The following is a 24,106-nucleotide window of genomic DNA, read 5'->3' on the forward strand; positions in this document are numbered from 1 at the left end:
CCATAAAAATAAACTCCCCCGAAATGCTTGCAGGACCCTATAAGACTAGTTTAACATTCGAGGACGAATCTTCTAAAGGGGGGAGGATGTTATATCCCGTATTTTGCACATTCGGATAAATTGAAATAATTGTGACTAGTAAGAGATAAGGCAATATTTTGATCTTATTGAATACATAAGTTGTTCATGAAAATATTGATGCGAAAATATTGATGAAAGCTAAGGGCAAAATTGGAAATTTGGAAAATAGTTTCATGAATTGCAAAAATTAGTCATGAAATAATTGGGCTTGGAAAAACAAACAAAAATAAAGGGCCCAAGTGTGGCCGGCCAAGGGTATATGGGCCAAGGCCCATGTGGAAGCTAAATTAGTAATAAAAAGTGAGGACCCATTATCATTTTATCATCTTCCATTCAAGAACATTCAAGAAAAATATTGAGAGCAAAAGACCACCCTATTCGGCCAAGAAAGAAAAATATTTGAGGCCATCAATCTTGATCCAAACAAATATATCCTCCTTGTATTCCTACTAATTCAAGGGTCCTCTTTAATGTGGTCTAATTGTTGGAGCAAGAAAACTACTTTTGTTGCAAGTCCAAATTGCTAGTCAAGTGGGAAATTAAGGAAAAAGGTAAGAATTCTTATTCTTTTATATGTTATGGAAGGTTTATGCATGTTGTAGTATGTAGAAAAGAATGAAAATCATGGAAATAATGTGTGTGGTATGTGGCCGTGTGGGTGTGTGTGTGTAATTGTGGCCGTGTGGGTGTTGTAGGGCGGAGAAGAAATGAATTAATTTTACTTAGTGTGTTAGTTGTGTTGTTGTGAACTTTATGATGCCAATGAAGGTTTAATGGTTCAAGTCGGCATTGAAATTGGTTGTGGGTCGTTGGAGGAATTAATGCGATTTTAATATGGTTTTATGTAATTGTGAGAATGAAGTTGTTAAAGTATGAATTGTTGTTGTAGTTTATGAATTGGAAAGAAGAAAATGTGTTGTGGTAGCTTTTGTTGTATTTGTAGAGTTTCGGGTGGAATAGAGTTTGGTTGGATTGTTTTGAATGTTGTGCGGGTTACTAATGTTAGAATATGTTTCAAATTGATTGTTGGTATTGTTGAAATAATTGTTGGTATGGTTGTTGATAAATTTGGCCGAGTTAAATTCTCGGGGTTGTTGTATTTATAGGGGAGATGCTGCCGAAATTTCTGTAGACAAGTGCTAGTTAGAATTGAATTTCTAAGTACTTGTAGCTAACGTTTGGTAATTAATAACGTTATTGTAGATCTTGGGGAGCCCGAGACTTGAGTTGGAATTAGCTTAGGAGGCGAGCGAGGTATGAAAGGCCTAACCTTTTCTTCTTTGGCATGATCCTTATGAAATAAGTATATGATATATATATATATGTATGGTTTCGAAAAGATTCTTATTCTTAGAGCCACTAGGATGGCTAACGTTCTTGATTTCCATAAGCTGTTTCGTATGGTTTCAATGCGTATCCATAATGTCTGAATTTTGGCCAATATGTTTACGAATGGTATTCGAGAAATGAATGATTTGACCAAAGTCTTGAACTTTCAAATGCTAGCACGAGCGATTATTCCATCGAGTCTTTGACATACTAGATACGTACATATGATTCTAAAATTTCTATTTGATATGATCCATAACAATATCCGAGAGGTACTTGACATGATTTTGGCCTTAATTTTCCAAAAATGGCTTCTGAAATGCTTATAGAACGTTCTGTACTTCAAACACTCGTAACTTTCTCATACTAAGTCGGATTGACCTGAAACTTGTTTCTGAGCCTTCAGGGGTCGATAAGTATACATATCCATCGAGTCTTGATTTATGTGCATATGGTTTCTCACTACTCTGCTCGTGCATACTACTATTATATCGTTCGCCGGGTCCCGGGCCGGTTTTGTTATCGTGCGCACTATGTTACATTCGGCAGTATGATGTGTTACGGTTCCCGAGTCCTTTGCCATAAGGCCGGGTACCGCTTATATACGGCGTTATGATGTGATATGGCATATGATGTGTATGATGTTATGATGTGCTATGATGATACGATATGTTCGGGATTGTACGGAGATTTGAAACCTTCTGGAGTATGATGTGTTGTGGCGCCAGTGTCGGAGTGGCGACCACGTTCCTGAGCCCTATGCATGACTCTTATATATGCATCATTTGTGTTTTAAAACGAGCTTCTTGGTATATTGATTTTTATACTCATTTTTCGTACTTGGTATTTCCGTTATGATTTTGGATAGTGTATTTCCTGCTTTACATACTCAGTACCTATTTCGTACTGACCCCCTTTCTTCGGGGGCTGCGTTTCATGCCCGCAGGTACAGACGTTCGTTCTGGTGATCCGCCAGTGTAGGATACCTATTCTGCTACTTTGGAGTGCTCCTTTGATCCGGAGCCCATACTTTTAGTACAGATCTTCCGTTGTACATGTTTCTGTATATATATATGTATGACTATTTGGAGTACGGCGGGGCCCTGTCCCGTCATATATTTCTGTTGTTGTTTTTAGAGGCCTGTAGACATATATGTGGGTCATGGGTCTTTATTGTTCGTTTATGTCTGTGATTTGTGTCTTAAGCGGTTCCGTTTGCTGTGATGGCCGAAGAGGCCCATATGTGTGGGTATGGATGTATATATTTGGGCGATGTGTTTTCCGCCATCCTCGTCGGCTTCTTTATGATATTTTGCTATATATGAACGCTTAAGACGACATCTGATTCCAGTATCTGTATAGCTTAATGTATGCTGAATACGGATAAGTCTTTGATATATCGATTTGGTAAGTGATGTGTATGGGTGTCCAGCTAGGGCACTAGTCACGGCCCACGGGGTTGGGTCGTGACACATTGCATTCATCCTACATACATTATTGCATTGCATTGTACCTTTGATTTCTGATGACTTATTGTGATGCTATTGTGATGTACCGGTTCAAATTGATTATACTGAGACTTGGCACAGTTGGGTTTAGATGCTATAACATAGGTGATGACTTTTTGTGATATTCGGATTGATTATATTGAGACTTGACACAGTTGGGCTTAGATGCTATAACATAAGTGATGACTTTCTCTGATATTCGGATTGATTATACTGAGACTTGGCACTGTTGGGTTTAGATGCTATAACATAGGTGACGACTTGTACTATGGATACGGATTCGTGTTGACTTGTACTTGTCGGTTTATGTGTTTATCTTGCTTTGTTGTTTTTATATACGTTAGCTAGTTTTAGTCGGCCTATGATGCCTACCAGTACTTGTTGTTTGTACTAACCTGTACTTGATACATTCTTTATGAATGCAGAGTACCAGGAGGGATCGACTTCTACTCCTCGTGGCTGAGCTTCGAGTTTTCTGATTCGAGTCTTTCAGGGTGAGCACAAGGACGTTCGCTGCCCAAAGAATCTTTCTTTATTATGTCTTTATTTCCCTTCCTGATACATGATTTTGAGATTATTGATGTATCACTATCATTCAGACTTGTAGTATTTACTTAGTTCCTCTTGTATGACCAGACCATATACCGGGGTGTATTTCTCTTATTTCCGCATTTTCTTATATTATTATCGTAAGACTTACGTCATTCTGTCTTCTTCCGTTTATTTATTTATTTATTTATTTATTTATGTTTTATGATTGTTGGGATAAGGTTTTGCTTACCGAGGTGGGTAAGGTAGGTGTCCACGCGACTTAGTAAAATTGGATCGTGACAGTAAATTCAATGAGTGATTCATCTTTTCTTGTGGTCATCTCATCACATTCATCAATCAGGTCTTCTATTAAGGATATAATTTCTTCTTTTGACAACAAGTCTAAATTGTCTTTGAGCCTATATGTGGTTACCTTGAAATCTCCATCCATATCTGTCTCTAAGTGATCATCTGCCATAAGTGCAGTGTGGTCAGCCTCGTTGGCAATCTTGTGGTATTTTGCTCCAAACATCTTACCAACCTACTCTAACACCACTTGTTAGGTTGCATCACCTACATTCTATCCTATGTCGTATCTGATTCTTATAGGATGGAACACATTACTCTACCTATTCTATGCTAATGTCTTGCGGAATTTAATCAACTGGTAAGTAAAGGATACATGATATTTACATGGAAACCCCCTGACTCAAAAGGTGATCAAAATCACGACCTACAGACCTGTAGGATTTCCCCAACAACTCAACTTCAACAATGAACCAACTGCAAATTTAAGTTACAGGCCTGTAACCTCGCAACTACACTCTAATCCCCATCTTACTAATCACAATTTGACTTGCAAGCAACCTTCAAATAGTAAACTCCTACACAACAACTATTGGTATCTACTTGTATGCTTCTATGGAAGCAGATAAAGATACAACTCGGTAGAACAAACCTAATACAAGATATCTAGACTTGTGAACTAGAGAACATTATACGGTAAAACAGTTCTTTCAATCCTTCTTCTTGCACTAGGGATGCAACCCCGAATTCTTGAATATATCTTCTTCGCTCAATATTCTGAATTCTCTCTTTGTGGGTGCGCAAACTTCTTCTTGGAAAGACCTGAGTATTTATAGCATTATGCTCCGTAGGTCGGTTGAACACAAAACCATTTCCTATTCAGTCAATGATACACATGTAGGGTTTGTGTTGTACTTGGATTCTTGCCTTGTTGAGTCGGCTTCTTTTCCTTGTAGAAGGCATACTAATCCCTACAAATATGGCAAGAAATCTTTCATACTTGACCGCCAAGTTCTTTTCATAATTCTGCAAATGCTAGTTGTTATAGGACTTGCCCTGGAACATGTTCACGAACCTGTTTGATCCACCTGGTTTGTCTGCCTCTGAATCTCTGCACTGTCTAATATAGAACATGTTCTTGTACCTGTTCCACCAATCTTGCTCATTCTTCATCTGCCATTGAACTGCTTCTGAGATCTTGGCTGGAACATGTTGACATACCTGTTTCATATAACTGTAAGCTTTGTGTCTGCAACTGGTCTTCTTCACATCTGATAGCTTTAAGCTCTTCTTACAATATTTTCGCTTCTAGGTCATTCATCCACTACACCTGATGACATATGATCATTACTCATCTACATCTGATGACTCTTTGGTATAGAACATTTTTTGCATACTTGTTCTATTTCTTTAATGAACTTCTTCTTTCACTGAGTCATCTACTCTCCCCTTTGCCTCCTTCTTCAGTTGTTCTATTCATATATCATTCATGTTATACACTGAACATCTCTGTGCCCATGCCAGGACATCTTCTCTCCTCTTTCACTGTGTTTGTCTGCTAGTCTGTATCTGATGGAACATGTCAGTGGACCTGATTCATGTGCATTGACTGTCTCTTTCGATCGATCAGGTCTTTGTACTAGTTCCATGTGCATTGCATTGTTGCTCATTCAGACATTGCATTTTGTTTTTGGAACTTCTGCTTCCTTCAACCATAGGTCTATCTTTGTTTGTTCATGCTGGTACATTCTCATGTGTATCTAGACCTAGTTTGTCTTCTTCATGTTACCAATCAATGTGATCTTTTGTCAATCATTTTTTCCCGTCATGACCTAATTTGCCTTAAGCAGTGCCTGCACTTACCTCTCCTACCTCGGTAAGCGAACCCTTAACCCAACGATAATTAAGACATAATAATTGAATCAAGCGACGGAATAGAATAAATACATAAGTCTCACGATATAAATATATATGTAGTAGAAAAGTGCGGAATAATAATAATACCCCCAGGGTCTAGTCTGAATAATACAAGAGCATATAAAAGGAAAATAATACAAGTCTGGAATAATAATACATAAAGTGTCTATGTCTCTGAATAGAATAGGACGTAAAGATAGAGAAGTTTTCAAGGCAGCGAACGACTATGCTCACCCTAGAAACTCGAGATAATGCTGAAGCGACTATCAGCCACGTGTAACAGAAACAGATCCAACCTGATACTCTGCATTCATAAAGGAATGCAGCAAGTGTAGGTCAGTACAAAACAACAGTACTGGTAGGCATCATCGGCCGACTAAGCATAGCTAACACAATTCAGATAATAAAGCAGATAAGCAGACAACCAACAAGTATAAAGCAAATGTAATCAAATCCATGTACACGCCATCGTCTAAGTAAAACATCTACTCCCAATTGTGCCAAGTCTGAACATCTTAAGTCCGAATCCAACATCACAAGTACAACACCAACATCTCAAAATAAATCCATAATGCAATGCGATGCAATGCCACGCAAATATTGTGTACACATATACTCCGGATGAAAATATCGACATCTCCATAACACAACCCAGCGTGACTCGCGAAGTATAAGTACCACCCATCCCAAATCTTTTGCCCAACAGACTGACGGGACCCCGAATCTTTGCCCATGGGAGGGGGGGGTTCTCACAGGCACCACACTGGGAGACCCACGAAGTCCATGCACTCACTCAATCAACGATTCCAGAACTAACATCGGATATCGGCTATCTCACATCACTCAAGTAAAATCGAGCCCAGCTCATCAAATTGTTTCATCAAGTATCATCAGCATCTCAACAGTGAATCATGAAAATGCGAGTGCGTGCAATGCATGTATCAACATCAATAATCATGCCCAGTATCACAAGTACCAACAATGAGTATGCCAACAATATATCCGAATCCCAAATACCATGAGTGGGTATGCCAATAGTATAACCAAATCACAAGTAGCAACAATGGGTACGCCAACAACATATCGTAATCAAGATGATAAAACAGAATCCAATATCTATCAACAACTCATGGCATCAAGCCAGCATAATAGAACAAACAAATCACAACACAACGGGGTGGCTAGCCCCAACACACAACAGGGCCCAACCTAAGGCAATATCCAACCCAACTTCATACGCGAAGGTTCACATGGTGTCTCCGACAATATAATCTAAATATGTACTTCGCTATACGAAGTCTCATCAAGGGTAAGCCATAACCTACCTGGATAGCCGAACCGCAAACACTAATAACTCACTTCTTCGCCTTGCCTCTCCGCATAGCCTCAGAACCAAAGTAGTCTAGGCATATTCAAAATCTAGATTAAAAATCATGAAGAATGATACTAATATTCCTATTATTCAATTTTCGGTCAATCTAACCCAAGAAATTGGGGAAACAGGGCCCACAAGGGAAAAACGGGAAATTCAGAAGCAAAATATCAAATTAAGCACTAGGTGATCATAACCCAACCACTAATTGCTAAATTAACTCACAAATTTACCCAATTTCAAATTTGAACCAAAACCCCCAATTTGGGAATAAACCCTAACCCTTAGATTCCGAAATTCAACACTAAAAATGGAAGATATATGATTAACAAGCTTAGATTCATCAAAATAACATAACAACATCAATTTCATCATTAATAAGCCGAGGGAAAAAGTTCTTCAAAATCCACTTTCATCTTCCATCACTAAGGGATTATTAAAGAAAAGAGGGAATCTATGATGATAAGGATTAATGAAATAGAAGAGGGATAGCAAGATTTACCTCCAAGAGTATTCCTAAAATATCTCTAAGAACAGTCCCCACAAGCTCTAATTTCGAAATGGAAAAAATGAGGGTCTAAAGGCTTTTAACACTTCATTAATTATACACACTGCCCGTCACCCGCTTTGGCGACTGTGGGACCGCTCCAGCCTAAGCGGTCCCTAGACCGCTTCAGCAGTTAGGCATAAAATGCTTGGACCGCTCCAGCGGTACCGCTGCCGCGGTGCTGGTGCCGCCAAAGCGGGCACCAGACACTAACAACCTTTCCAAGTTTCACAATTTGATCTAATTTTTCGACTAATTCCCGAGGCCATCTGCTCACATATCATACACAAAGACACATATAAAAATACGTAACGAGTTAACCCCCGATACCTTAATTTCAATTTCCCAACCCAAGTCCCAAAATGCATCCGAGTGCATTAAGAACCGAACCAAATACACACACAAGTTCTAAATTACCATCCAGACCTCTCGGAATCGACAGAATTCCGAAAAAGGTCCGTTTACCCTAAAGTCAACGTTGGGTCAACCATTTTTCATTTGAAGCCTATATTTCACAAAAGTTGCCCGAATTCCGTCTAGACACCTCGGGAAGCTTGTCAACGGTCCACTCGGGTCAAAAATGAGCTAATCAATGCTCAAAAAAGGGGGGAAATGCTAGAAAGACTATAACGACCCGTTTCGTTATATCAGATACCAATTGAACCGTCGCTCGTCCTCGACCGGATAAAAGGAAAGAAACGGGAAATGCCGGAATCAGTAAAAAACTGAGGATATCAGCTACGCATGTCGGACTCGGTCTCCCAAGTAGCCTCCTCAATAGGGCGGTGCTTCTATTGCACCTTCACAGAAGCAATCTCTTTCGACCTTAACTTTCGAACCTGACTATCCAAGATCGCGATAGGCTCATCCTCATAAGTCAAATTCTCATCAAGAAATATAGAATCCTAACGAAAAATGTAGGTACCATTGGCATGGTACTTCTTCAGCATCGAAACATGAAAAATCGGATGAACTCCCGCCAATCCTGGAGGCAATGCCAACTCATAAGCTACATCGCCGATACGGTCAACAATCTCAAATGGACCAATATACTTGGGGCTCAACTTGCCCCTCTTACCCAACCTCATAACACCCTTCATGGGTGAAACCTTCAATAGAACCTGGTCAACAACAACAAACTTCAAATCCAGGACTTTTCGGTTCGAATACATCTTTTATCGACTCTGAGCTGCTAAAAGCTTGGCCTGAATAACTCTCACTCTATCAAGGGACTCTCGTAACAAATCGGTACTCCAAGGCCGAGCCTCAAATCCATCAAACCAACCAACTAGAGATCTACATCTCCTACTATGTAAAACTTCAAAACGCGCCATGCCAATACTCGAATGATAACTGTTCTTGTACGTAAACTCTACCAAAGGCAAGTGTTGATCCCAATGACCACCAAAATCAATAACACACGCTCTCAACATGTCCTCGAGGACTTGAATGATCCGCTCGGACTAGCCATCTGTCTAGGGATGAAAAGTTGTACTAAGATCCAATCGGGTACCCAACTCCTCTTGAAACGCTCTCTAGAAATGACAAGTGAAGATAGTACCCCGATCAGATACAACAGAAATAGGAACCCCATGCAATCTCACAATAACCCGAATGTACATCTTGGCTAACTTCTCTGTTGTATAGGAAACCTGAACTTGAACAAAGTGAGCTGACTTAGTCAACCAACCAACTATCACCCAAATAGAATCAAACTTGCCAAGGGTCTTCGGAAGACCCGTGACAAAATCCATAGTAATCCTCTCCCACTTCTACTCGGGAATGGGCATGCTCTGAAGCACCCCACCGGGTCGCTGGTGCGCATACTTTACCTGCTGACAATTCCCACACTTAGCCACAAAATCAACTATATCTCTCTTCATCCGACGCCACCAATAGTGCTGTCTCAAGTCACGGTACATCTTAGTCGCCCCCGGATGAATGGAATAACGAGAGCTATGAGCCTTAGATAAGATCAACTGAATCAGATCACCAACATGAAGAATGCACACGCGTCCTCCAATCCTCAAAATGCTCTCAGAATCAATTACGACCTCCTTAGCCTCACCCCTCAAAACTCTACCTCGACTCTTGCTCAACTGAGCATCCTCAAACTGATGAGTCTTGATCTGATCCAATAAAGATGACCTCGCCTCTATACAAGCCAAAATCTTGCTCGAGGCTGAAATATCAAGGCGAATGAAACTGTTGGATAGAGTCTGAACCTCCATGGCCAACAGACGCTCGAAAACAATCAATCGAGCTAAACTCCCCATACTCACTGCCTTGCGACTCCAGGCATCAGCCACTACATTGGCTTTCCCGGGATGATACAGAATAGAGATGTCTTAGTCCTTCAGCAGCTCCATCTATCGACGGTTCCTGGAATTAAGATCTCTCTGGGTAAACACATGCTGAAGACTACGGTGATCTGTGAAAACCTTACAATGAACACCATACAAAAAATGCCTCCAAATCTTCAAAGCGAGGACCACAGCAACAACTTCAAATCATGGGTAGGGCAATTCTTCTTATGATTCTTCAACTGACGAGAAACATATGCTATCACTCTACCCTTATACATTAATACAGCACCCAAACCTATACGGGAGGCATCACAATAGACAGCAAAATCCTTACCCTCTACGAGTAATGCTAAGATCGGAGCTATAGTCAAAAGAAGGTTGAGCTTTTGAAAGCTCTCCTCACAATCATCCGTCCACTGGAAGGGAACATCCTTCTGAGTCAATCTGGTCAAGAACAAAGCAATAGCAGCAAAACCCTTCACAAAGCAACCGTAATAACTGGCCAAACCCACAAAACTACGAATCTCATTAACAGTAGAGGACCTCGCCCAACCCCTCACAACTTCAATCTTCTGCGGATCAACCATAATCCCATCCTTAGACCCGACATGGCCCAAGAATGCTACAAACTCCAACCAGAACTCGCAGTTAGAAAACTTAGCAAACAGACTATGTTTCTTCAACAACCCAAGAACAGAACGAAGATGGCTCTCATGCTTATCCTTACTCTTGGGGTATACCCAGATGTCATCAATAAACACAATCACAAAGGAATCCAAGAATGGCCTAAAGATGCTATTTATCAAAGTCATAAATGCAGCCGGGGCATTGGTAAGCTCAAAAGACATCACTAGAAACTCATAGTGGCCATATCTAGTCCGAAAAGATGTCTTCGGAATATCCTCCACCCTGATCTTCAACTGGTGATATCCGGAATGCAAATCAATCTTCAAAAACACCGAAGCACCCTGAAGCTCGTCAAACAGATCATCAATACGAGGCATAGGGCACTTGTTCCAAATAGTGACCTTGTTTAACTGGCGGTAATCAATACACATCCTCATGGTCCTATCTTTCTTCTTCACAAATAAAACAGGAGCACCCCAAGGGGAGACACTCGGTCTAATGAACCCCTTGCTCAACAAATCCTATAACTACTCCTTAAGCTCTCTCAACTCGGCAGGTGCCATCCGATATGGTGGAATAGAAACAGGACGAGTGCCCGGATCTAAGTCATTACAGAAATCAATGTCGCGATCGGGTGGCATACCCGACAGATCCGATGAAAATACCTCCGCGAACTCGCTCACAATAGGGATAGACTCAAGAGGTGGAGATGCAACAGTCGTATCATGAACATGAGCTAAATAAGCCAAACACCCCTTACTTACTAACTTCTTCGCCCGAATGAAGGAAATCATCTTCTTCGGAGCGGGACTATGAGTACCCCTCCACTCAAGCCTAGGAATGACCGGCATGGCTAGGGTGACTGTCTTGGCGTGACAGTCCAGGATCGCATGATAAGGAGAAAGCCAAGACATCCCCAATATAACATCAAAGTCTACCATATCGAGAATCATCATATCTACGCAAGTGTTGTACCCCATAAAAGTAACCAAACAAGACTGGTAGACTAGATCAACAATCACAGAATCTCCGATCGGAGTAGACACACGAACAGGTACATCTATGCTATCACAAGGCGAGTCCCAACCAACGGCATGACATGTAGATACATACGAATAGGTGGATCCAAGATCAAATAACACAGATGTTGATGGACATAAATGGTACCTGAAATCACAGCATCTGAGGCCTCTGCCTCGGGCCTAACCGGAAATGAGTAAAAATGGGCTCCACCTCGCCCAGTCTGAGATCCCCCTCTCGCACTCTGAGATCCACCTCTAGCTGGCTCGAAACTACCTCTAAAACCATGAGAAGCACCACGGCCTGACTGAGCGCCGCCCCTCTGGGAAGTCCAACCTTGACCACCAGATAATGTCGAAGTCCTCAGCGGCTGATAATCCCTCCTGAGTCAGGGACATCTCCTAACAACATGCCCAACTTCTCCACAAGAATAACAGGTAATAGGAGACGATTGCTGATAGACAGAAGCTGAAGGCCCGGATAAAGCAGCCCTGTCCACTGGTCTGGAGAACGAACTCTCAGGAGTTCTCTGTCTGGGTGGCTCACTAGGGGAAGCCTGTAATACTGAATGCACCGGACGACAAAAATATAGCTGAGGTGGCCTCGAAAACTGACTGACGCCCCTCAAACCATGACCCCCAAAATGACCAGTCTGACGCTGTCTCTTGTCACTACAACCAAAAGCACAGGCCTTAGCGCCCTCAACCATAGAATCATGCTCGATAATTGACTGGAAGGAAGCCCCCATAGACTTCATCTGAAGATAAGGAATCTGTAGAGAGCCCACTAGTCCCCCCAACAAAATTCCTGATCCTATCGGCCTCAGTAAGGATCAAAGGAGTAGAATAGCGGGCCAAATATAGGAAGCGGGTCACATAGGACTCCAAAGACATACCCCTCTTCTCCAGATGCAAAAACTCCTCCCTACACGCCTCTCGCAAAGACCAGGGCGCATACTTCTCAAAGAAGGCCAGGTAAAATTGAGTCCAGGTCAAAGGAGGGGAACCCTCAGGTCTGCAAGCCACGAAATACCTCCACCACGTCTTCTCGTCGCCGCGAAACTGGTAGGACAAATAATCAACCTCGTGGTTCTCTACGATCCCCATATGGTACATCAACTCGTGCATATTAAGAATAAACTCATAAGCATCCTCAGACGAATTACCAGCAAACCTCAGCGGCTCTAACTTCCTGAATCTCCCAACAAGGTCCTGATCAGAAGCAGTCATAACAGCACCCTCCATGGACCTAATATTATCACCAGGAACGGGTATCGTATCAATGCGAGGAGCCATAGCTGCGGCAGGATGTGCTACCCATGTAGGTCCCTGCTCAGGTGTCTGCGCCCCTACTCTGGTCTGTGAACCCCCACTGGGAGTAGTAACACCAGCTGCCACCTACTGGGCATCAAGATGAAGTAGAATCCTGGCCATAGTGTCATACACGGTCTGATCAAAATTAACCTCAGTCTGTGTCCGTGCTGGGGCCACACCATCCTCTACAACCTGGCCTCTATCTGACTGATACTCGAGCTCGAGAGATAGAGACCTCTCTCACCGCTGCCCTACCATAGGAGCCCTACCGCTAGCTGGGGCAGCCCCACGGCCTCTCGCTCTGCCGCGGCCTCTGGCTATCGCTTGCTCTTGACTGCCAGCCATAGCTGTGGCCTGTGGCACCTGACCTCAGGCCATCGTAGCTCGAGTCCTCACCATCTGTGAGAGAAGAGATAAGAGTCAGATACCAATTTGATCTTTCCAAATACCAATTAGAATAAAGTAGCACGAAGAATGAAAAGAAAGTGAGATTTCCTAAATTTCCTATAGCCTCTCGCAGATAAGTAAGGAGCTCATCGTACCGATCCATGAGATTTTACTAGACATGCTCTTGTATTATAGACCGAGTAACCTAGGGCTCTGATACTAACTTGTCACGACCTAATTTGCCTTAAGCCGTGCGGGCACTTACCTCTCCCACCTCAGTAAGCGAACCCTTAACCCAACGATAATTAAGACATAATAATTGAATCAAGCGACGGAATAGAATAAATACATAAGTCTCATGATATAAATATATATATAGTAGAAAAGTACGAAATAATAATAATACCCCCAGGGTCTAGTCTGAATAATACAAGAGCATATAAAAGGAAAATAATACAAGTCTAGAATAATAATACATAAAGTGTCTATGTCTCTGAATAGAATAGGACGTAAAGATAGAGCAGTCTTCAAGGCAGCGAACGGCCATGCTCACCCTGGAAACTCGAAGATAATACTGAAGCGACTATCAGCCACGTGTAACAGAAGTGGATCCAACGTGATACTCTACATTCATAAAGGAATGCAGCAAGTGCAGGTCAGTACAAAACAGCAGTACTGGTAGGCATCATCGGCGGACTAAGCATAGATAACACAATCCAGATAATAATGCAGATAAGCAGACAACTAACAAGTATAAAGCAAATGTAATCAAATCCATGTACACGTCATCGCCTAAGTAAAACATCTACTCCCAATTGTGCCAAGTTTGAACATCTCAAGTCCGAATCCAACATCACAAGTACAACACCAACATCTCAAAATCAAGCCATAATGCAACGCAATGCACTAGTGTATGAATGCAATGCAATAGTGTATGAATGCAATGAAATGCCATGCAAATACTGTGTACACATGTACTTCGAACGGAAATATCGACATCTCTATAGCACAACCCAACGTGACTCGCGAAGTATAAGTGCCACCAATCCCAGATCTTTGCCCAACAGACAGACGGGATCCCGAAATCTTTGCCCACGAGGTGGTTCTCATCGGTACCACTCTGGGGGACCCGCGGAGTCCATGTACTCACTCAATCAACGATTCCGGAACTAACATCGGATATCAGCCATCTCACATCACTCAAGTAAAATCGAGCCCAGCTCATCAAAGTGTTTCATCAAGTGTCATCAGCATCTCAACATTGAATCATGAAAATGAGAGTGTGTGCAATGCCTGTATCAACATCAATAATCATGCTCAATATCACAAGTACCAACAATGAGTATGCCAACAATATATTCGAATCACAAATACCAACAGTGGGTATGCCAATAGTATAACCGAATCACAAATACCAACAGTGGGTACGCCAACAATATATCGTAATCAAGATGATAAAACAGAATTCAATATCTATGAACAACTCATGGAATCAAGCCAGCACAATAGAACAAACAAATCACAACACAATGGGGTGGCTAGCCCCAATATATAACAGGGCCCAACCTAAGGCAATATCCAACCCAACTTCGTACCCGAATGTTCACATGGTGTCTCCGACAATATAATCTAAATAAGTACTTCGCTATACGAAGTTTCACCAAGGGTAAGCCGTAACCTATGGATACTTGAACCACAAACACCAACAACTCACTCCTTCGCCTTGCCTTTCCACTGAGCCTCAGAACCAAAGAAGTCTAGGCATATTCGAAATCTAGATTAGAAATCATAAAGAATGATACTAATATTGCTACTATTTAATTTTAGGTCAATATAACCCTAGAAATTGAGGAAATAGGGCCTACAAAGGCAAAATGAGAAATTCGAAAGCAAAATATCAAATTAAGCGCTAGGTGATCATAACCCAACCACTAATTGCTAAATGAACATATAGATTTACCCAATTTCAAATTTGAAGCAAAACCCCCAATTTGGGTATAAACCCTAACTCATAGATTCCAAAATTCAACACTAAAAATGGAAGATATATGATTAGCAAGCTTAGATTCATCAAAATCTAACATAAACACCTTCAATTTCATCATTAATAAGCCTAGGGGAAAAGTTCTTCAAAACCCACTTTCATCTTCCATCACTAAGGGATTATTAAAGAAAAGGGGGAATCTATGATGATAAGGATTAATGAAATAGAAGAGGGATAGCAAGATTTACCTCCAAGAGTATTCCCAAAATATCTCCAAGAACAATCCCCACAAGCTCTAATTTCGAAATGGAAAAAAATGATGGTCTAAAGGCTTTTAACACTTCATTAATTATACGCACTGCCCGTCACCCGCTTTGGTGACAGTGGACCCGCTCTAGCGTAATCGCTTCAGCGGTCCCTAGACCACTTCAGTCAACCATAAAATGCTTGGACCGCTCAAGCGGCAAGGTTATCGCTCCAGCGGTGCCGCTGCCGCGGTGCTGGTGCCGCCAAAGCGGGCACCAGACACCAGAAAATTACCTAAGTTTCACAATTTGATCCAATCCGACTAATTCTCGTGGCCATCTGCTGACATACCATACATATAGACACAGATAAAAATGCGCTACAAACGGGCCCGTGGCCTCGAAATTTCCAACGGAGGTCTCATTGATCGAGTCAACCCCTGATACCTTAATTCCAATTTTCCAATCCAAGTCCCAAAATGCATCCGAGTGCATTGGTAACCGAACCAAATGCACACACAAGTTCTAAATGACCATCCAGACTTCTCGGAATCGACAAAATTCTCAAAAAGGTCCATTTACTCAAAAATCAACTTTGGGTCAACCATTTTTTATTTTAAGCCTATATTTCACAAAAGTTGCCCGAAGCGGGTCTAGACACCTCGGGAATCATGCCAACGGTCCCCTCGGGTCAAAAATGAGCTAATCAATGCTCGGAAAAGGGTGAAAATACCAAAAAGACTATAACGATCGATAATCATCAAAACTCATATATGCATTTGTCTAGCTGATGCCAGCAGTTTTACTAAATCACACTTTTTAACTTTACAAATGTACTCAAAAAGCTCAGATATTACCGGAAAGCTATCAGAATGCCTCTAAATGATGTGTATTGCTATTATGTTCGTGTCTATGTTTGACACGTGCAGGCTTTAATATGTAATAAAAGTAAACATGTTATGTTTCTCGTGACTCATTTTATAGTCAGAATGCAAAAATAGTATTTGATAGTTTTTTTTTAGTCAAATTTTTTTTTTTAATTCCACTAGGCTTGTAAGCCTAGGGCTGATTTTATAAATTTTCTCAAAACAACAATTAAGAAGTCTTTACAAAGATTGCCAAAATGGCTATTAAAAATGCAAGAATTAAACTAAGGGCCAACCTAAGTCTTATATGATGACTTAAAATGGCACTGCAAATTGCTAAAATAAGAAAGTGGTAAAAGATTAAAACTTGTGTAAATGAACTGCTAATCCCATTTATTATGAATTTGTGAATGTTGTTCTTCCTCTTGTCAGCCAAGATATGTCCTAAGTTTGATCCCTTGATGCACAAGTTGGCCAACACTCCATGTATATCAGATGTATATTTGTGTATATCAGCAATGTACTTGTGCATAGCAGTGCCTACAATCCTGTAAGACCTCATGAATGCAACTGTATATCCTTTGTCTACCAGTAACACAAGATTTATCCTCCAAAACTCAGGTAGTATACTGCAATATACATATGATATACTACTGTACACTATCTGCCTGAGATATTGCATGCATGGTCCTATCTTGGTGCATGAAAATTTGGGTGACCTTAATACTGAAGTTGTTCCTCTTATGCTTGAAGCATTCTGTAATTTAAAGGTAGTATGTCTAATGCACATATGTTCCTTAAAGCAGCCAAAGCAGTCTCCATATAATGGCATCTCCTTTGCAGGTTGAGCACAAAGTGCTAATAACACTGCATAAAGATTTGTCATCATTTAAGAACTGATTGCAACTGTAAGGATTTGCCTTAAGTCCCATGACAACAGTTCTAGAAATTCCTGAACACTTGTCATCCTCAAATGATTGTACAGCTTCATGATAATTTCAAAAAATAGTCTTACAAGGCCATCTTGCTTCTTGTTGTCCCTTTGTTGTATGAGTTCAGTACTACCATCCAATCAAGTCCTGAGATTCCCAAATCATGTCCTATGTGAGTAGGATCAATAGGACAAAGCATGTGATCAGTTTTGTCTAGAACTTGAAATTTATTCTCATAATTCCAAGTTACCCTCAGCAAGTTGATCTTCTGGTGTGTGTAATCTAGCAGATGGACCATGTCATCTCCTCTGTGAGTAGGATCAATGGTGCCAAGTATTTGAATAACTTGGGAAGAGTTGAAATTCCACCTAGCATGCATTATATCCTTTCCAAATTTAATAGGATCCATGATACAATGCTCAGTAGAAATTCCAGAAAGCTTGTAATCTTCCAGTCTCCATGCATAATGTGTGCCTGCAAAATAGAAAATAGTGTTAGTGTATAAAGCCTCGTCATGTTCTCCTCCAAAAGGCCTTGAACATGATGAGTGTAAATTATCTGCACAGCACCAGCACCAACTCAGATCTTCAGGCTCATCACCCATCAAAAATATGTTTGACAGTTCTTATCCTCAGATAGGGACATTGCAGTTTGTCACTATTGAGAATCTTCCTTCCTATTGAGTCAAGTTCTACAAAGGAGGCTACATTCACTTCTCCATGATCTAGTGCATAATTAGCTAAATGATCTGCTAATTGGTTTCCTTCCCTCATTATGTGTAGTACTTGAACATCAACATTGTGCATTATATCCCAGATCTCCTCTACTGCATGAATAATATTCCATGGAGGCTTCCATTCTCTATCCAGAATCTTTTTCATCAGTAAAGAATTAGTTTCAAGAATAAAGGAATACACATGCTTTGCCAAACAATATCTTGTAGCACCAAGCAAAGTCATTGCTTCAGATACTGTGTTAGTGGTTTCCTCCATTTCTTTGGCACTTGCATAAACCAAGTCACCATCAGAGTTTCTTACACAAAATGCATAGGCACTCCTGCCAGGATTCCCTCTAGTGGCCCCATCAGTATTGCACTTCCAAATTCCTACAGCAGGTAAAGTCCACATGACTTTTGTAATTTGAAGCTTTGGCACATAATTCTCCAAAATCTTCAACATTTCCAACCATCTATGAGGGACAGATCTTATGCCTGGTTTTCTTAATTTCACCATATTTTGGATGTTTCTTGATGCTTGATATATGACCCTGCTAGTAGAGACCTTATTTCCATGCTTGTCCCCATTTCTTTTCTTCCACAACTCCCACATAATTATAGAAGGGATAGGATAGAAAATAGGCTTTAGTCTAGCCAGTGTATCAGTAGTCCACCATTTTGTAATCACTTGATGCAAGCTCAAGTCTGCAATGTTGATACCAGCAGCAGCAGAGAAATAAGACCAGGCTCTTTGAGCAGTTTGGCACTTCAAAAAAATATGTGGTACTGATTCTTCTTTAGGTTCTGCACAGCAAAAGCATTTTGATGGCATATAGTATCCCCAGCTTCTAATCACATCATCCAGAGGTATTTTGAAGTGCCACACCCTCCACATCAAGAAGGCTATTTTGAAAGGAAGGCCTTTCACCCAAATCTTCTTGTATGCATCCCTAGGCTGGCCTCTAGACCTTAAATAATCCCAAGCTGTTTTCACAGAAAACTCACCCCTAGCTTCCAATGTCTACCATGGCTTGTCAAGTTCATCAGGACTACTTGGAGGGTGTACTTCATGCAGTATATGTTCAACAAGTTCCTCAAGTAAACAGTTCCTCAGAATATTTTCATTCCACCTGCCATCTATAACCACATCAGCAACATTATTGATGTTTTTATCACAGTAGAAATTAGGAGAAGTAAGAAAATAGAGTGGTCCCAATACAGACCAATTGTCAAACCAAAATAAAGAAGAACCCATTCTGAGTTACCACCAAATGAGATGATCAATTGCATCCCTTACTCTCAACATTTTTCTCCAAACATGAGAACCTCTTTTCCAAGGTACCATAATTGGGTTGTTCTTTTTTAAGTATTTGTTGCTCATAAATGCACTCTATAAAGAAGGTCTGGTTCTGAAGTTCCACCAGAGTTTTGAAAACAAGGCCATAGACATATCCTCCAACCTTCTAAAACCAAGTCCACCTTCTTCCTTAGGCATACAGACTTTATGTCATTTAGCCCAGTGTCTGTTAGTCTCACCAACAGAATTGGTCCAAAAGAATTGAGCAAATATCTTGTTTAGCTTAGCAATCACAAAGGAGGGAGCATCCATAGCCGATAGTAGATGGATTGGCATGGTCTGTAATACATGAGCCAACAAAGTGGCTCTTCCACAAAATGAAAGTAATTTGCCTTTCCATCCCTGGAGTTTGTTCCTTACTTTAGTGATCAGATCAGAGTAAAAGGCCATGCATGCTCTACTATAGTAAATAGGACAGCCTAAGTATATTAAAGGAAAAGCATGTCTGCTGATGTCAGTAACTCTCTCTACTTTCAAAAAAAGTTGCCTCATCAACCTTGTCATGTAAATATACTGAACTTTTTGCCTTGTTTATCAGCAGACCAGATGCATTCTCATATTGATTTAGGACATCCATTATCAAAGTCAAAGAGATCTCACAAGAAGATGTAAATATTATGGTATCATCTGCATATGTTAGATGATTTATTTTTGGACTCCACTTAGGTAAACCAAAGCCAGTATACCACAGATTATCATACACTGCATTCAAACCTCTTGACAATACTTCAGCAGCAAGAATAAACAAGGTTGGTGATAAAGGATCACCCTGCTTGACCCGTCTAGTAGAATGGAAGAAACCATGTGGTTGACCATTTATAAGAACTGAATACCAATTGTTACTTATTAGCTCATAGATCAGACTTATGAATCTTTCACAGAACCCCATCTTCCTCAGTACTTTAGTAAGAAACAACCATGACAGCCTATCATAGGCTTTTGTCATGTCTAGTTTCATGACCACATTTGGCACTACAGAATTTCCATTCTTCTTGCCTTTGTTAGTTCTCAGTCTTATATCAGATATGATCTCTTGAGTTAGTAGAATGCTTTCTACTATACTTCTGCCTCTCACAAAACCTGCCTGATTCTGAGAAATCAAGTCTGGTAATAGATGCACCATTCTTTCATGTATAACTATAGAAATTACCTTGTTCACAAAGTTTCTTAAACTTATTGGTCTCATGTCACCAAAAGTTTGAACATCTTTCTTTTTAGGTAGAAGAACAAGGTGTGTGTGAGTTATGTATCTAGGCAAGTCAACACCTCTGAGAAAATCCCATACCATGTTGAATAAATCATCACCAACAACATTCCAACATGTTTGAAAGAATAGACCTGTGAATCCATCAAGTCCTCCTGCACTAGTACTACTCAGACCAAAAACTGCCAGTTTCACTTCCTCTTTGGTAGGACCTGCAACCAAGTCCTCATTCTGTTCCTTTGTGATCATAGAAGAGACATGATGCAAGATATCAAATCTTGCAGGATCTCTATTTTCAGGTTACTGATGGAATTGATCCTGAAAAAATCTCAAAGCCTCCTCTGCAATATCATATTCATCATCTAACCACTGCCCTTGATTATTTTGAATCCTTTTCAGCTGGAGCCTTTTCCTCCTACCATTAACATAATTGTGAAATAATTTAGAATTCCTATCACCATCTTGAAACCACTCCATACCTGCCTTCTGTTTCCAGTATTCCTCTACTAGAGCATATACTCTAGTCAGCTCAGCCTCCACATGTCTCAACTTTACTCTATTCTGCAGAGTTGGATTCTCCTCAAACAGACCTTCATGAACTTTAATCACTTCTTGAAGATTGGAGATTTTCTGAAAAATGTCTCCAAATGTTGCTCTACTCCATTGTGACAGTGCCTTCCTCATATTTTTCAACTTGGAATTGAACTTCATGAAGGCATTGCCTTCCACCTCAGTTATCCAGTTTGCTTTGACTATATCCATAAAAGTTTCATGTTTGACCCAGAAATTAATAAATTTGAAAGATTTCCTCACTGTTGGAACCTGGTCCTTACATTCTATGAGAAGAGGGGAGTGATATGATCTTTGCTTGATCAGATGAGTTATCTGCAGGCTTGGAAATAGATGTTGAAACTCAATATTACCCAAGCACCTATCCAACCTTTTAAACACACAATCTTTAGCACCTCTCCCATTCCACCAAGTGAACACACTGCCCTTTTAACCCAAGTCTGTAAGATTACATGTATTTATACAGTGTCTAAAATCCTCCACTTCATTAAAAGTCATTGGCAGGTCCCCAAACATCTCATCTTCATCACATATGACATTAAAGTCTCCACCAACAAGCCATGGCAATGTCATATTAGAGGCCAGATAATGCAAAGAATCCCACAGTTCAACTCTTTCCATTCTGTCACATTTTGCATTAACAAGTGTGACAATCATCTCTTCTGCAGAATTCACATTGTGCAGTTTTAGAGTAAGCTGCTGCACATTATCAATCATAACTGTGACTTGATAATCTTCATTGACAAAAGCCCATATTTTCCCAGAGACATTACACAAAGCAGTGTCAATTCCCAATCTCCTCCTGTAGCTTTCCAGTTTGTAAGACTGCTGAAAAGGCTCCATAAGGCCTATCAGGAAAAACTTGTGTCTATTATGCATTGTCAAAAGACTCTTAAAATCTTTTTTTGTATTTACTGATCTAATATTCCAAATCAGTGCATTCATCACTAATTATGGGATTTAGAGTTGGCTCTCCTTGTTGTCACCCCAAGACGTTGAGGTGTGTTTTGACTTGCTGGTTTCTTTCTGCCTCTACCAGCACCTTTCACAATTTGTCTAGGTGATAAATCACCATCTCTTGCTGCATTTTGGAAATTTTGGGCAGTGGATTCTTCATCCATATCCACTCTCATTACCTCTCTAGGTGGTACTGCAACCTGCATAACTCCCTCATCATCTGTTGTTATTACTTGATTGATTTCCTTTGAAATTGCCATTGTAATCTGTAAGGTGCCTGCTGAGTTGCCTTTTGAATTGTTTTGGTTCTTCTTAGCATTGGATGCCTTGTCCTCAAGTTTGTCTACTTCTGTGTGTACTTTTTGGCTAGCATCTGCAGCACTAATCACAGGATTCTGCAAGTTGAAGGAATTATGTTCCTTATCCTCCAACTTTCCTTCATCTTGTGCATCCTCCTTACCAATCATTACCTCCTGAGAAGGACTAGAAAACTCCCTAGTCTGGTCATTCTGTTTGTCTGTATGAATTTCTCCATCCTCCATATCCACCTCTATCTGGTCACTCCAAAGTCTTATACCTCCATCATCAGCAGCAAATGAGGTAGATGGAACATCATGACAACCTTGATTCAAGGTTACCAAATCTTCCACTAACTTAAAGGGGGAATCCACCCTTTTCCTGTTAGGATAATACTTATCCTTGTTAGGTGTAAAAACTGCTACATGAACATTCAAAGGCTTCTCCACCATTGCAAAATGATCTTCTTGCAAATCCGAACCATGTGTTTGATTGATCTGTACCCTACCTTTCTGGTTCAATGGAGAACTAATAGGCACTGCACAGGCAAGAGAATTCCTAGCATCAGCTGCACTCATAAGTTTTCCTTTCTTTGCTGGTGATATCTGATTATCAACATTTGTATCCACAACCTGATTTTTAGTTTGTTTCTCCTTATCCTTGATCACTATTGGCAAATCATCCACAATGTCATTCACCTTAGCCACCTGCATATCAGTAACTGCAGTGAGGATCATGGCCTTCTGCATTAGAGCACTCTCATGCTGAACTTCCAATACTTCCTCATGCACATCATTATCATCATGCACCTCATTATTATCACCTAAAACTGCAAACTGATTGGTATGTTGCTGAGAACCATCAGTATTATGTGCAATTTTGATTTCTTGAGGCTTGGCTTTAAAAACCATCTGAGCACCAGTATTATTCATATGTTGCTTGCCATTGCCAACTTGTCCCTTGTATATATCATGTGTGTTGCCTATAACCTTACCACTTTGTAAAAATTTTATGACATCCCTTCTGCCCTTATTGAATTTTCTTGCCTGATTTTTCCATTGACCAGTTTTATTACCTTGTGCAGCTGACTGCTTGTTCTGAACCATTGCAGCTTGATTGGTCTTGTTACTCCCTTGACCTTGTCCCTTGACAACTGCAACCTGTTTACCATTGTTAACTTGCACCTCTGCTGCTTCTCCCAAACCAAATTCTACCTCAGCTTCTTCATCTTCAGTATCATCTTTAGGCACTAAACTAGGATTGAAGGTTGTAGAATATGTGAATAATCTAGGGGTTTTGTAGGTAATATAATTGGTTGTGGAGGCTGGACAACCTCAAGAGGAGGCTGTCCAATGGCGTTAGACGCCATTAATGGTGAAAACAATCTCTCTCTCTCTAGGGTTTGTTGTCACCTAGAGAGAGAAACTTTATTGTTGCATAATTTGGTTTGTCAAAATATTATTGAATGCTATTCATGTGCAATATTTTTTTTAGTATTTGATAGTTATGTCACTTGTTACTCCTTTTTTATTGAAATTTTTTAAAATTAATTACACTGAGGCTGTGCTTGACATGTGTGCTCCACGTATATGCCAAAGTATGTAGTACACGTTTGTATATAATATTAGTATTATTGAAGAAAAGTTTGAATAAATAATTCTACATTCAAGAATAAACCACAAATTTAATTGGATACATACTAAAAAAAGATAAGCATCACAATTAGACAAAAAAG

General features: G+C 40.4%; 1 protein-coding gene across 1 annotated transcript; it reads right to left on the minus strand.

Moving 5' to 3' along the window:
- Positions 1-20,847: 20,847 nt before the first annotated feature.
- LOC132639423 (uncharacterized) lies at positions 20,848-21,996 on the minus strand. Its single transcript, XM_060355868.1, has 2 exons — positions 21,582-21,996; positions 20,848-21,299 (listed from the first exon to the last, which is right to left on the minus strand). Exons 1-2 carry the CDS (start codon positions 21,994-21,996, stop codon positions 20,848-20,850), a joined length of 867 nt encoding a protein of 288 aa, XP_060211851.1.
- Positions 21,997-24,106: the final 2,110 nt, after the last annotated feature.

The sequence above is a fragment of the Lycium barbarum genome, chromosome 5 (genome assembly GCF_019175385.1).
Source record: "Lycium barbarum isolate Lr01 chromosome 5, ASM1917538v2, whole genome shotgun sequence".
In the NCBI taxonomy this organism is placed as follows: Eukaryota; Viridiplantae; Streptophyta; class Magnoliopsida; order Solanales; family Solanaceae; genus Lycium; species Lycium barbarum.